General features: G+C 39.3%; 1 protein-coding gene across 1 annotated transcript in view; it reads right to left on the bottom strand.

Annotated features, from left to right (window-relative positions):
• LRRC6 (leucine rich repeat containing 6) overlaps positions 1 to 14939 on the bottom strand; it is an 88967-nt gene extending 74028 nt beyond the window's left edge. The window contains exons 1-3 of the mRNA XM_003792870.2: positions 14930 to 14939; positions 8686 to 8853; positions 4072 to 4149 (exon numbers count right to left, since the gene is read on the bottom strand). Of these exons, the coding sequence (XP_003792918.1) occupies positions 4072 to 4149; positions 8686 to 8853; positions 14930 to 14939 (256 nt within the window). The remainder of the gene's footprint in view (positions 1 to 4071; positions 4150 to 8685; positions 8854 to 14929) is intronic.
• Between the last annotated feature and the right edge of the window lie 297 nt (positions 14940 to 15236).

Here is a 15236-nt window from a genome sequence, read left to right as displayed (position 1 = left end):
AGGTGAACTAAGTTACAGAATGAACAGAGATGAATATAAAGTTATTATTCTAGAATTTAACTCTGGTGAAATATTCCAGAATGTATAATGTATAGGCACAGATCAGTCCATTATAACAAAAACTGAATTAAGAGAAGTTCTTGAGGAGATTAAAGAAAACAGAGAAATCAAAGTCATTGGCAAAGATGATAAATAGATGGAAAAAGGAAAGACTGAAAGCAGGAGGGAGAGAAGTAGGGAGGGAGTCAAAAAATTATCAACCAAGAATTTTATATCTGGAAAACTTTCCTTCAAAAATGAAAAAGAAATTAAGATACTTCTAGATAAATAAAAACTGAAGTTTGTCACTAGCAATGTCTGTACCTGACACCACAAAAAGATACTAAAGGGAGTTTTTCAGGGTGAAATAAAAAGACACTTGAGAAAAACTCAAATTGATATGAAAAAATAAGGATTGGGCTGGGCATGCTGGCTCACGCTCGTAATTCTAGCACTCTGGGAGGCCAAGGCAGGTGGATTGCTTGAACTCATGAGTTTGAGACCAGCCTGAGTAAAAAGTGAACCCTGTCTCTTCCAAAAAAATAGAAAAACTGAGGTAAGAGGATCACTTGAGCTCAAGAGTTGGATGCTGCTGTGAGCTATGATGCCATGGCACTCTACCCACAGCAACAGCTTGAGACTCTGTCTCAAAAAAAAAAAAAAAAAGAGAGAGAAAGAAGGATCATCACTGAAGGGAACTAATAGGTAAATATAAAGGCAATCTAAATATATTTTTGAACTATTTTTCTCCTAACTTATTTAAAAGATGACTGTAAAAAGAAACAATAATAAATTGATGTTGTTGGGTAGATAATATATAAAGATATAATTTGTGACACTAACAGCATAAAGAAGGGGAGGGAAACTAACCTGTATAGTGAAATTTTATGTGCTATTGAAATTCAATTAGCATTAATCTAAATTAGACTTAAAAATTAAGATATTAATTGTAATTCCCAGGGAAACCACCAAGAAAATAACCAATATATATATATATATATATAAAAATATATATATATATATTAAAAGCAACAACATAGAATTAAAATAGTATACACACACAAATCTAACAAAAATCAATGCAGCAATACAAAAACGGAGAGACAAAGTAGATACAAGATCGATATATACAATATAAAACATAGTAAAACAGTAGATACAAATTCTACCTTATCACTAACTACACTAAATGTAAATGAATTAAACTCTCCAATTAAAAGGCAGAGATTAACAGGATGAATTAAATATAAAAACATGATCCATCTAAATGCTGTTTAAAAAGAAGCACTTTAGATTCAAAGACAAAAATAGTTAGAAAGTTAATGGATGGGAAAAATTGTACCATGCAAGTAGTAAACAAATCAAAAGAACTGGAGCAGCTATAGTGATATCAAACAAAATAAACCTTAAGACAAAGATTGCCATTAGAAACAATGATGGGCATTTTATAGCAATAATAAGATCAATTCATCAAAAAGATAAAATAATTGTAAATATATTTGCCCCTAAAAGCAGTGTCCTTAAATACATAAAGCAAAACTTGACACTATTGAAGGGAGAAACAGACAACTCAACAATAAATAGGTCGAGACTTCAATAACTTGCTTTCAATAATGAATAAAACACTAAAAATAATATTAGCAAGGAATCAGAAGAGTAAAACAACACTACAAAAGAAAAAAACATATAGATTTAATAGATATATTTAGAACATTCCACCCAAGAATAGTAGAATACACATTCTTCTCAAATGCACATGGAGCATCCTCTAAGATAGACCAAAAGGTTAGGTTATCAAACAAGTATCGATAAATTTGGAATGATTGAAATTATAGAAAGTATTTTTCTGATTCCTAGTAGAATGAAACTAGAAATCAGTAAAAGAAGAAAGTTTGGAAAATTCATAAATATGTGGAAATTAAACAATACTCCTAAATAAGCAATGCATCAAAGAAGAAATCACAAGAGAAATCAGAAAATACTTTGAGATGAATTAAAACAAAAATACAATATACTAAAACTTAATAGATGCAAGGAAAGTAATTCACAGGGGAAAATTCAGAACTATAAATACCTACCTAAAAAAAAAACAAGCTCTCAAATCAATAACCTGGCTAACACAGTGGCTCACACCTATAATCCTAGCACTCTGGGAGGCCAAAGTGGGAGAATCCCTTGACCTCAGGAGTTTGAGAACAGCTTGAGCAAGAACAATACCCCATCTCTACTAAAAATAGAAAAAAAATAGCCAGGCATTGTGGCTTGCATCTGTAGTCCCAGCTACACAGGAGTCTGAGATGGGAGGATTGCCTGAACTCGGAAGTTTGGGGTTTATGGTAGCTGGGTTGATACCATAGCACTCTAGCCTGGGCAACAGAGCAAGATTCTGTCTTAAAAAAATAAAATTAATAACCTAATTTTACACCTTAAGAAACTAGAAAAAAAAGAGGAAAATTCAACATAAATAAAGACATGGAAAGAAATAATAAATATTATAGCGTAAATAAATAAAACAGAGAAAATTCAGTAAAACAAAAGTTGGTTCAAAAGTTGGTTCTTTCATAACATTGACCAAATTGACAAACTTTTAGCTACCCTCAATCAAAATAAAAAGAGAAAAGACTCAAATTTACTAAAATTGGGAATGAAAGATGGGACATTACTATCTATCTTAGAGAACTTAAAAGGATTATAAAGGAGTAATAAAAACAATCATATGGCAACGAATATGATTACCTAGGTGAAAAAGACAAATTATAGACATATCCTACAAAAATGACTCAAGAAGAAACAGAAAATCTGAATAGGTCTATAACAAGGAAAGAGATTAAGTTACTAATCAAAAGAAAAGTATTAGACCAAAAGACTTTCTCTTGTATTCTAACAAATGTTTAGAGAAGAATTAATACCAAATATTCACAAACTCTCCAAAAATAAAAAAAGAAGAAGCACTTCTCAATTCATTAAGAATTATCCTGACAAAAAACCAAAGACATCTCAAGAAAGAAAAACTACCACAAAATTAAGAATATCTGCGCTTCAAAGGTCACCATAAAGGAAGTTAAAAAGAAGATCAACAAAATGAGAGAATGTATTTGCAATTATCTGATTGTGGTCTAGCATCCAGAGTATCTAAAGAACTCTTACAACTCAACAGTAAAAAGATATATCACATAATTAAAACATGGGCCAAAAATTTGAATAAACATTTCTCTAAAGAAGATTCTCAAATGGACAATAAGCACATAAAAAATGTTCATCATTGGTCATTAGGTAAACACAAACCAGAAACATAAGAAGATAGCACTACATACCCATTATGATGGGATATCTACTATAAAAACAAAAATATCTTCCTACCTTAAAAAAAAACATTGTTTGTAGAAAGTATTAGTAAAGTTGTGTAGAAATAGGTACTTGCATTTACTCAGTGCAAGTACAAGTTGATACAATCTTTTTGAAGAACAATTTGGCAGTTATCTTTCAAAGCATGCATATTTAAATGCAGGAATTCCACTTCTAAGTATCTATCCTAGGAAAAAACATGCACATGCACACAAAGTACAACACAGAAGGATGCTCATTGCAGCCACGCTTATTATAGCAAGATGCTGGAATGCATCCAAACGTCCATCTGCAGGCAGATGGTTAGATAAATCAGTCTACAGTCGTTCCAGTGCATAGCCCCATGCTCCTTTTCCTGGATATCCAAAGATTAGGGTAATTTCAGGGAAGAAATTAATTTTCAAAACAATACTCACAGTATGATCCCACTGATAGAAAACAAAATGAAATGAAACTACCTTCTATACACCAAAAGTGTCAACTCCAGCTATCTGCCAAAGTCCAGGTTAGAAAGGCGTGAAATTTTATTTTAGAATTTATATATCACTTTATTGTTTGGGTTTTCACAAGAATAAATATAAGATTTATATAAAATGTTAAAGAAGCATACCTGTTGTTATGCAATACATTAAAATCTAATTTAAATCTCAATCTTAATTCATAATAAAATGGAAGGGGAAATCTTACCTTCCAGATTTTCTATTTTTTCAATGTTGTTTAAAGCTAAATTCAAGTATTCAAGTTTCTTCAGTCTACTGACATTTTCTGAAATACACATATAGTAATTAATGAAGTTTCAAGATAAAAGACATTTTTACATAATCTATTGTGAAAATAATAAAAGAGAATCTAAGAGTTATTATTTTGGATACAAAAACCATTGTGCTTTTTCAAATCTACACCTGTATATATCAGACAGTGTAGTTATCTATCATGTCCCTGCCCAGTCCCAATACCAGATGGTTAGGTTTAGCCAAGCTGAGCCAATGCATGGCAACGCAATCTTTTTTGCTAGTGACAGCTCAGGAATCTAGGCTTAAGCCAACCAGCTCATGGCAGTCTCCCGGCAACCATGTGGTACAGGAGAGGGCCAAGTACTGCCAGTCAGATGAAAGCAAAAGACCTCCTTTCCATGCTTGGGGAGGGGATTTCTTATCTCTTTTTCTTGCTGGATGTTAATAAGGAAGAAAGTACTAATCCTACTGATACTCACATTCAATCATGAGGGGAACAGCTGAAGGATGAAGCTCACACTGTACCAAGTAGACAAGAGATTAGGAATCAACTGATCCTGGAGTCTGTCCCACCTCTGCACTTAGACTTGGGTAAGAAAATAGATTTCCTTACTGTTCTGCTACATTGAGTTTTTTTTTTTTTAATTTCAAGCCAAAATCAATCTGACACGGGATTATTTTTTGCTAAACAAAAAAATGTTTAAAAAAAAAAAACTGGGTGGCACCTGTGGCTAAAAGGAGTAGGGCACCGGCCCCATTTGCTGGAGGTGGCAGGTTCAAACCCAGCTCCAGTCAAAAACTGCAAAAAACCCCCAAAACTGAAAGCCCATACAGGCAAAACAAGCATAAACAAATCATAGAAACTCTGTAGAATAAGGCCTTTAACAAACAGACAATAATGCCCTAGCTAAACTAAGTGCTTATTATAATATGTATGATGCAATGTTTTAAGTATTTTGCTTATATTGTCTAATTTAATAGCCCTAAAAGGTTAAAAAGTATTATTTCCTTTTTACAAATGACAGTATCAAAAAAGTACAGAGGATTAATCCCCTTGTCCATAGTTAAGTGGTAGAGCCAGGAAATTCGACTCCAGAGCCTGGCACTAATTCATGATACCACACCTTAAGAGAACAGTCCTCTCTAAGATGACAAGAGTGCAAAAACTCTGCTAAGAAATGTGCATTTGGGAAAGCCGCACTTCACTGATGCTCCTCTGCCCATCTCTCAGGGGTAATATGAAAATCAAAACATGAGGCTATGTAATCATCACCCTAAATAGTTCATCTAAAATCAATAAAACATCATATATTTGTTTCCATAGACCTGAGAAAAAATTCTAGGTCTAATTTTCATTTTTTTCTTTCTTTCTTTTTCTTTTTTTAGAGATAGAGTTTCACTTTTGTTGCCCTCCGTAGAGTGCTGTGATGTCACAGCTCACAGCAACCTCCAGCTCTTGGGCTTAGGTGATTCTCTTGCCTCAGCCTCCCAAGTAGCTGGGACTACAGGTGCTCGCTCGACACAACACCCGGCTATTTTTTTTTGTTGGTTTGGCCGGGCCGGGTTTGAACCTGCCACCCTCGGTATATGGGGCCAGCACCCTACTCACTGAGCCACAGGCACCACCCAGTTTACTCATTTTCCAAAATGAAATTTTTTTAAAAAAAATTACTAAAGTTTCAAGCAGAAACTAAATTATGCCAAGTAATACTACTGTTTACAAAAGGTTCTCTAGCAACAGCTGAGCATTCAATAGTCAACAGATTTGGAGGTTTCTGTGCGCCAAGAATTATGATAGACAGTGTCTAGTCTGCATCCTGCACAAAAATAAAGTTATCATTGTTAAAACTGTCAGCCCACAGCAAAATAGCTGCTCAACATAAATTCCTCTTTTCTATCTTTGTTATATGTATAGCCCTCTAAATGGTAAAAAAAAGTTATCTACTAGGGAAAAAAGGTAAGGTTTGTTCAGGGAGGGGTTCCAAAATTAACTCTTCGAGAACAATAGGCCTCACTTGATTGGACAGAGCCTCTGGGGCAGAAGAGAGGAGGAGGTCTGAGAGCTCTAGGCCAGACCATTCTGGAAGCAATTCTCACCAACTGCCACAAGAGACCCACAAACTTGAAGTGAACCCAAGACCCTTCTCAGTTTCAAGAAGCTCTGTGGCCTCAGCTTCCTTCAGGCATGAGGCCCAATGGGAAGCCATTGAAATGTCTATTACTGGAGCCCACCCGCTCCAGGTTCTGACTCAGTGGATCTGAGAATCTGTGCTTTGACCGGACCCCAGATGGTGCTCAGCTCATGCAGGAGCCACGATGAGCAGGGCCTGCCTCCACAGCCTAGCTGTACCTCCCAGGGAGGAAAGGAGCTTTAGGAAAGACAACTGTCTCACAAACTTCCACCTTAATGCTGGAGAGCAAGTCTGGATCCTACAGAAATAGTTTTACTTGCAAAATAAGTATCTAACTGCCTATGGGTGAAATAGCACTGAAAAATCCCATTATTATGACTTAAAAGAGTGTTTAATTTAAGAATACTTTGGAAGCAAAAATTTAAGCTTTCTCACAGCCCTGAAAAAGACTGAAATACTATGCTACTAATTAGTAATTGTGATGGACCCAGCTGTGGAGATTAAAATTTCGGGAACTCTTTTAGATCTGTACAATTAGAACTGTTCTTTAATGCCCCCATGCATGAAAGCTGGTAGTTTTCTGTAATCGCCTTTTTAATTGAACAATGTGAGAGAGTTTCTAATTTCTGGTAAAGTGAAAAATGCCGAAAATAATTATCTGGAGAAATATAGAGAATTTTAGTAAATCTTCAAAAAACGATGCAAATCTAGGCTTTTTACAGTCCTAAAGCCAAATTTCAATTATTTACGAAACTAGAGGCAACCACATCACCAGGGTTTCTCAGTCTCAGCGGTACTAACACTTTGAGCTGGAGAATTCTTTCCTGTGGGAGGCCCTCCTGAGCACTGTAGGATGGTTAGTACTATCCCTGCCCGCTACAGAGAACGCCCCCAACCTCCCCGCCACACACACACGTGTCTCCAGACCTTGCCAAATGCCCGGTTGGACACTGCGGCAGATCATCATGGTAAGTTAAATCCAGGGTGGCCATAAAATTTGTGTGCAACCTAAAATAGTGTGCAGTCTAAAACTGCACGCAAACTTTAAGGCCACCCTGTCTAACCCTAAAAGCCACCCTCTGCATTCTAATAATTTCACACAGCTTGTAAGTTACAGAGTCAGGGTTCCAGGCAGGTCTGCATGACACCAGAGCCTGTGTTTGCTCTGACCACTAAGCTACACTGTTGGTTTTCTGAGTATTGGCGATACTCCTCCTGTTTCCACGTGACAGGACTTCCATCAGAGCTGTGGTCCCTAACCTTTTTGGCACCAGGGACAGGTTTCATATAAGACAATTTTTCCATAGGCAGAAAGAAGGGCAATAGGGGGACATCAGTTTCTCATGTGGAAGGCACAACCCAGACCCTCACAGGAGTGATTTATGGTAGGGTTTGCACTCCCATGAGAATCTAATGCCATCCCTGATCTGACAGGAGGTGGAGCTCAGACGGTGATGTGAACAACGGGGAGCTAATGGGGGGCGGCTACAAATCCAGAGGAAGCTTTGCTCTCTTGCCCTCCACTCACTTCCTGCTGCCCGGTACCAGCACCTATTGGCAGCCAAAGGGCGGGGGACCACAGCATTAGACTGACTCCACATGTCTCCTTTCTGTCCCTGGGTTTGTCATTCTTATGTGTGGGAGTGTTATACTGGGGGTGAGGGAAGGGTCAACTTACCTGATGGGTTAATTGGGAGAAGAAACTGAACATGCCCAGTCCCACCCTCTTGCCTGGCTTCTGGGATCTTCCATCCAATCGAGACCACATGGTTTCAATCTCCTCCTGCCATAAAGCAAGGACCCAACTGGGCAGGGAAAGGAATGTTTGTCCAGTTCTGCATGTGACTGGGTTCAGCGGTTTAATCTGGGAGCCCACTTGGCTGCAAGTCTAAGCCACATTATTCAGAGAGCTTTATCAGTTATATAATGTTGATATTTTGACCTTCATCTACCAAACTCCTATATTTACCCTCATTTTCACTCTAAACTGAATCGCCCTCAGTACCCAATAACAAGTACAATTTCTTGGACGTATATGCTCACAGTAACCACAGCAGAACCAGCCCTTGTAGTCTGTGGTAACTTGATAAGGAATTGTTCAATTCCCATACTGAACACGTGGTATAAAACCATGACAAGGACTTAGATTATATTCTCCCTTGCAAACTTTTTCAAAAAATCAGGTCAATTAATGGGTTCCCCAACTTCACCTGCTCTCCTAACTTCCTGATGGAGATATTCTTTTGGGCAATGAGTCTCACCACACATGGAAAAGTTCAGGGAAATGTTCCAGACACAATTACCAAAAGAAAGCCATGTCTGTTTTCTCATGTAATTCATTTTTGGTGTTTTGCTCCTAAAAATAACACTGCACTTTCCAAATTTCCCTTATTTAAAATGTTAAAGAAACCATGAGAACCAATACTGAAACTTACCAATTTTTCCAATAAGATTATTTTGTAGATAGAGAATTTTTAAATCCTGGCACCATTTGTCAATATGCTCTAGTTTTTCTATTTCTTGCTGATGCAAGGAGAGTTCCTCCAGGGAAAAAATTATACAGTTATTGTGTTCAGCATTTCGTCTAATAAGATCTTCAGTAACTGAAAGAAAAGTTGTTACATATTAATTCCTCTCCCCGTTGTTCAACATCAGGTTATCACCTTATAAATGTGATGGAGTTTTTTGTTTGTTTTTTGGATGTCAAATGTCAATTCTCCATACCCAAGTGATTTTCAACATGAAATAGAGCAGAAAAATACTTCCTGGAGTTTTTGCAACACTATAATGTGAGTCCGAAGGAAGAACACATGACGCTGTCTTGCCTTACTGGCTTTGGAATGTGTAGGGTCTATGTACGTCTTGCTATATGGATGGTGGCAGTTGACAGTTAATGGCTATGAGAATGTCAATATGGAATCCTACGGTGGTACCATGTCAAAATGGATGAGATCTACTAACTGATCTGAGACAGGCAACTTGCTACTGAGAGGCACAGTGGGGCTGGTAGAGGGCAGAAATAAAAAAATATATATCTCTCACCATTCATTTAGGAAATGTCATGCATTCATACATTCATTTAACTCAATTTGTTAATTTAACTAAAGCTTAAGAGAAGGTAAAGGAACACCCCAGATCTTTCACTGCAATCATTTTTAAACTTCAGAATGTTATGGGTGTGCTCATGTGTTAGTTACATAGTTTGCTTCTGTATATTTTAACTCAAGGATAAAAGTCTGCCCTTCACCCAAGAAGTGTGCATTATACCTCTTAGGTATGCAGTTACCCATCCCTTCCTTCTGATAAAGCAGTTATTACTTGTTTTGTTTCTACAAATAACAAAAGCTACTTACAGGAGGAGGGAAATGGGAGCTCCCACCCCTCTGGGAAGACCAGTGTGTAGCACTGGGGTCACCTGACCCAGAAGGTCAGTTTTGGCAGTCCCAGGTTACAAATGAGATAGGTTCTGTAGGTTCTTAAGTTAAATTTGTATGTAAACTGGAACAGGTGCATTTACCAATTACCTGTAATAGCCTCAGTTTCTAAGTATGAGTTGCACATTAAGTCAGATGTTTGTAACTTGGTAACTGTAATATTTGATGACAATGACAACAGCACCAGGGGAGACTGGACACAGTGCTATGGTCCATGGTTGGAGCCAAGAACAAAATCATGAATCATCTTTTTAAGATGCACTGAAACCCGAGAGGTAATGATAAAGGAGAAACCATGCATTTTCCAGTACTATTGGCTTGGCTCCTGCAGCACAGTGGTTACGGCGCCAGCCACATACACCAAGGGTGCCGGGTTAGAACCTGGCCCGGGCCAGTTAAACAACAATGATAACTGCAACTAAAAATGGCCAGGTGTTGTGGCAGGTTCCTGTTGTTCCAGCTACTTGGGAGGCTGAGTCAAGAGAATCACTTTAGCCCAGGAGTTTGAGGTTGCTGTGAGCTGTGATACCATAGCACTCTACTGAGGGCAACATAGTGAGACTCTGTCTAAAAAAAAAAAATAGTATTAACATACAGCAGAAGCTCTGTAAGGTAACTGTCCAAGGGACTGTAACAAATTGGTCAACATCCAGAGGTGGTCAACATAAGGAACTAGGCCTACCGTATTGATAGGTACATGTGGTGCATGTCCAATCTGAAAGAGATGGTCAATGTAGGAAGGTGGCCAATCATGGAGGTTCTACTGTAGTTAGACCCTCACATTTTATGTAGCATGTGGAGATAATGCATGTACACCCTAGGAGATAATAAAGACTTACTTATCATTACTTACCAAGTGCCAGGTACTGTCTTAAATGCTTTGCAAGTATTAATATATGAATACGTAGAGTTATTATTTACATTTTCCATATGAGGAATTGAAGCACAAAGAGTTTAAATAACTTTCCTTTGGTAGTAAGTGCTAGAGCCAGGGCTTACTTGCTACCAGGTCTTGGTAGTAAGTGTTAGAGCTAGGTTTTAAATCCACAGTCCAGTGCCAGATCACATGCCCATAACCACTATGTAATACTGCCTCAAATGAGCAAATAAGATTGGGGACTCCAGGCTCCCTGAATGTGCTGACACAAAGTTCTTTATAGCACCTTTGGCTGCCCCCCCTCTATACCACAGCCTTCACAATGGAGTTTGCCTGTTTTCTGTAATGTAAAAACATGTATACTTCTTCTAGGAGATAGGGTTATTGCAATGACAGTTCTCTACAAGAAAGACAAGGGGAATGCAGAAGTTGAGAGATTAAAATACCATACATAGGAGCTGTCCCTGCTGCTCTAAGCCTTAGTTCAGCTTATAGGCAGAGATGGCCACAAACCAGGGTCCTGGAGAGGCTCAGGCCAAAGGGCCCAGGAAGGAGGCTGAAAGCGCAGCCCTACCAGCCCTGGTTCACGGCTTCCTACTGTCAGCTGCACTCTGCTGTGCTCAAATTCCACTACTAGGTTGTGAACTGGTTTAAACGGACTAGAAAGGGAAAAGGAAAACACAGACACACACACAACTTCCCGAAACGAAAACCTGTCAGAGAATAGCAGTAAAATTACTCTCTAACCTCCCCACCAAAACTGGTTCTAATAAGGAATAAATGGGTACAGCCAATCTGAGGAAAGAGCAAAGCTGCTCTGTAAAGTAAAATGTACTGCCTACGTCTATACTTTATCTATAAGAATTCTCTTAGCAAAGATACAACATGGGTTAATGGGTTGAGATGCCACAACCTGTGTTCTCTGGGCTAACAATAAAATGTGAGAATTAATTTGACATTATTTATGAGACCCTCAATGATTAATGGTGAAATATATGACTTAAACCATATAAATCCATGGAGCAAGGGGGTCAATGATTGGAGGTCTTGCTGCTATCAGACCTGGAATACACGGGGCCAGACAGATGTGCCATCAAGGGCCCATGCCTCCCCCTCCAGAGCACAGCCCAGGTAGGAATAATGAGATCCTCTGTCCAAGAGGCTCCAAGCCTACCTCCAAGCCTTGCATTGGCTGCTTCTTTAGGTTCATTCCTAGAGACAGACCAGCTATGCATCCCAACAACCAGGGGTGTCCAGGGATCAACTGCTTTCCAGGATGTGGATAGCTTGGATGTGTCCACACCCATCCATAGGCATAAGGGACCAGGTTAGAGCCAGGGACAGCAAGAAAAGAGAGGAGGAGGCCAGGGGGCCAACTGTCCCCAACCTACCCCTCTGTCTTAGAACCACAAGAGGTCTGAGAAACTTGGTATTAGATGCTGCAGCCTTCTGAGTTGTCATGAAGGTATACTTGTCAAAGAAAGATGAGTTTTATTTAGCAGTTTGATTTTAACTTGATACAGGAGCATTTACATACAGTCCTGCCTCATGAGGAACACTGTTGACGGCTACTTTGGTACCCGTACTGAAGACATAACCTAAGGTGAACCCCATAAGAGCAGTTATCTGGGGTTAAGTTGAATGCGTGCAGAGGAATTCTGATAGCATCTCGAGCATCACCTGATCTCTGGCCTCCTATGGCCAGGTGAGCATCTGCTCAGCTCACATGTGGCTTCCTGGCTCTTGGGGCTGCTCAAGATATCCCAGGCTCCTCCAGAAAGGAGGCTGAAAGTGAAGGCTTTTCACTTTTGAAGGCTTTTCCAATTTGTCTAACACTAAAGATTTACAGAGTTGACAAAGTTCCTACTTCAACCCTTTACCAAATATCCTCCACGTATTCTCTTGTGGCACCTCTCAAAATTTAACAAACTCTTTACTTCGTGCTATTATGTGTGCAAATGTGACCATTTGCATGTAATTGTCAAATCTTCTCTTTAAGATGTGTGTAGATATTAGGGAGGAATCCTGTATCTCTATACATCCTAACCATGAGAAGTAAGATGATAGAAATCACTATTAGCTTAAAGGTGTTGAGGTGAGGGAACCTCCCTTAGCATGAGGTGATTCACTTACATACATGCACATGCACAAAGGAAGGGCGTGCACAACAGTTCATTCAGCCCAACAGAGAAGTCTGCCCAGCAGCAACAATTATGCACACACAATTAGGATAGATTAAAAGAAAACAACAACTTGTGGAGGAAGGCAGAACTGTGAAGGTCTGGAATTTCCCAGCGGACCTTTTCTAAACTCTTCTGTAATAAGGACACTGCTGTGTGCTTGTTAAGCACTCAAGCAATTGTTGTTACACAATATTGCTTCACCCATCATGACAAAGATCAAGGCAAGCAGAGCCCCAATAAGAAATATGGAAGAATATGTTCATGATATAGTGAAGATAACAGTGTTTCATGATTTTTAATAAGAAAGCATTTGATGTTTTACATACTATCTAATCTGGCCAAACATACTTTAATTCCAAGGAGCACTGTACATCTTTAGAAATTCCTACTCTAAATAACATAGCACCAAACCTCCATGAGATCATTCTAGGGATTTAAAAATGTTTTGGAAGCATTAATGTCATCATAAGACTATTTCAAGAGACACCGTATTACAGTATCTATTATAGAAGAACATGCCAAGACACTATACAAAACATATTGCTTTCACTTAGTTTAGAAAATTTCAAATAGCAAAATCTAGGACAGATGGATTCTGAGGAGTGTCTCACCCATACCAGTGCTAGCTGATATCTGCACGGCTGGAAGAATGAGAACTTGATGAAGAATACTGACAGCTTTCGCCACAGACGCACACTCATCTCACTGATAGAAGCTGCTGGGGAATCCAAAGGCTTAATCAAAACTGAGCAGCCAGCCCGGGCTTCTTTTCAATTCCTTATGTGACTGGGTTTTCTATTATTGAAGGAATATCAATAAAATGATTTTGTGGGGACAAAGGGAAGGAGGAGGTTTCTGGGATGTTGGAGGTTGCCCTGCTGTGCTCATTTTTACATTGAGCAAAGTTCTAGAACTCCCTAAGCCAACAATGTAGTGTTCATTCCTTCAGGTTTCATATCATGTTTTGTAAACGGCCCTCTCTTTCCTCCTGAATCACAAAAAACATCAACCAATATGTGATTATTGCAGATTTTGTAGAACTTTCAAACATCTTGAAAGCCCTAGCAAATACATTTATTAAATAGAGATTTAATATTACAAATGGGTTAGAAATAAGTGGTTACTTCTTATAGCATCTAAACTTTTTTCTTTTACCATTTGTAATGGAAACCTTAAAAAACAGGATTACACATTTGTCCTTCCTTTTCCTACAGACCTAGGGTGATCACAGTGAGCATCAGCAGCCATACTGCACCCTAAGCCAGTGACACCATTAGGGGCTACTGATGTGGAGTGAATGAAGTGTCATGGGGCAATAACAAAGCACACAGACAGCAAAATGAGTAGAGGAGGGCGTGATCAGTGCTATAGAGTGAGAAAGGGAGGTCAGAGAAGCTTCACAGAGGAGAAACTTGAACAGAATCTTGAAATGAGAGTTGGCGTTTGCCAGATGAACAAACAAGGAAAGGGTATCCCAGGCTGTCATGGATAATAGGCTGCACCACCCAGATCCTCCTCCAACACTGAAGGATTCATTCTTCCAGCTTCTTGGAGCTCTGCAATATGTCTATCCCCCAGCTACCCACCGGCTTAGAGAAGCACCTCAGATGAAAGAGGCACCTCGACCAAGGTCATATCCTTTCCCAGGGAAGGCCACATCCAACGACCAGTTGATGTCAGAACTTAAAATGTCCAGTTCTTCACCCCGACTTCAGCAAGTCAGAAAGTTCATTGTAAGTTTAGAGCTCCTAAAGTTGGTTAGTTAAGGCCGGTGTTAAGATGCATCACAGCCCAATTTCCCTCTCTGTCCAATCTGGCTTTCTTCCCTACCTACCTGAACAACATTCATAATAAACTTCCTGCACACTTATCCTCATCTTAAAGTCTGCTTCTTAGGGAACCCAACCTGGAAGAGTTAATACTAGAAGTGGCCCACATAAGCAGATTCTAGCCAAGATGGAAGTTTGGAGTTGGATCACCTGTTGCCACAGCAGCAATGAGGACACCACTGCTGGTTGCAGGTGGAACCCAGTGCCTGGCCCAAGGTAGCTATGAATTGCAAAACTTTCACTGGTGTTGAGCAGAGACAGAATACTAGTGGTAGGGAATGCACTAGTAAGTATGACATATCAGGCATTAGAGAACTATGGAAGAAAAGTATAACTTAGGGCAGGTGTCCTCAAACTACGGCCCATAGGCCACATGCAGCCTGCCGAGGACATTTATCCGGCCCGCTGGGTGTTTTTGCCTCCACTGCCTGTCCTGCTTAGCAGCCAACTCACCCCGGGCCCACAGTCTGGCCCTCCAACGGTCTGAGGGACAGTGAACTGGCCCCCTGTTTAAAAAGTGTGAGGACCCCTGACTTAAGGGATAGTTGTATTGGATGGCTGCTGCTAAACACAGTTGATAAGAAAGGCTGAGAGAGATCAATCACATATTAAAAGCTAAATGTGATAACCACAAAACCCTACTGATAGTATAGATAGAGGTTT

The sequence above is a fragment of the Otolemur garnettii genome, unplaced genomic scaffold, assembly GCF_000181295.1.
Source record: "Otolemur garnettii isolate 467f Iridium unplaced genomic scaffold, OtoGar3 scaffold00062, whole genome shotgun sequence".
In the NCBI taxonomy this organism is placed as follows: domain Eukaryota; kingdom Metazoa; phylum Chordata; class Mammalia; order Primates; family Galagidae; genus Otolemur; species Otolemur garnettii.
The sequence above is the reverse complement of the archived record's forward strand: the minus strand, read 5'-3'. Positions and strand labels throughout refer to the sequence as shown.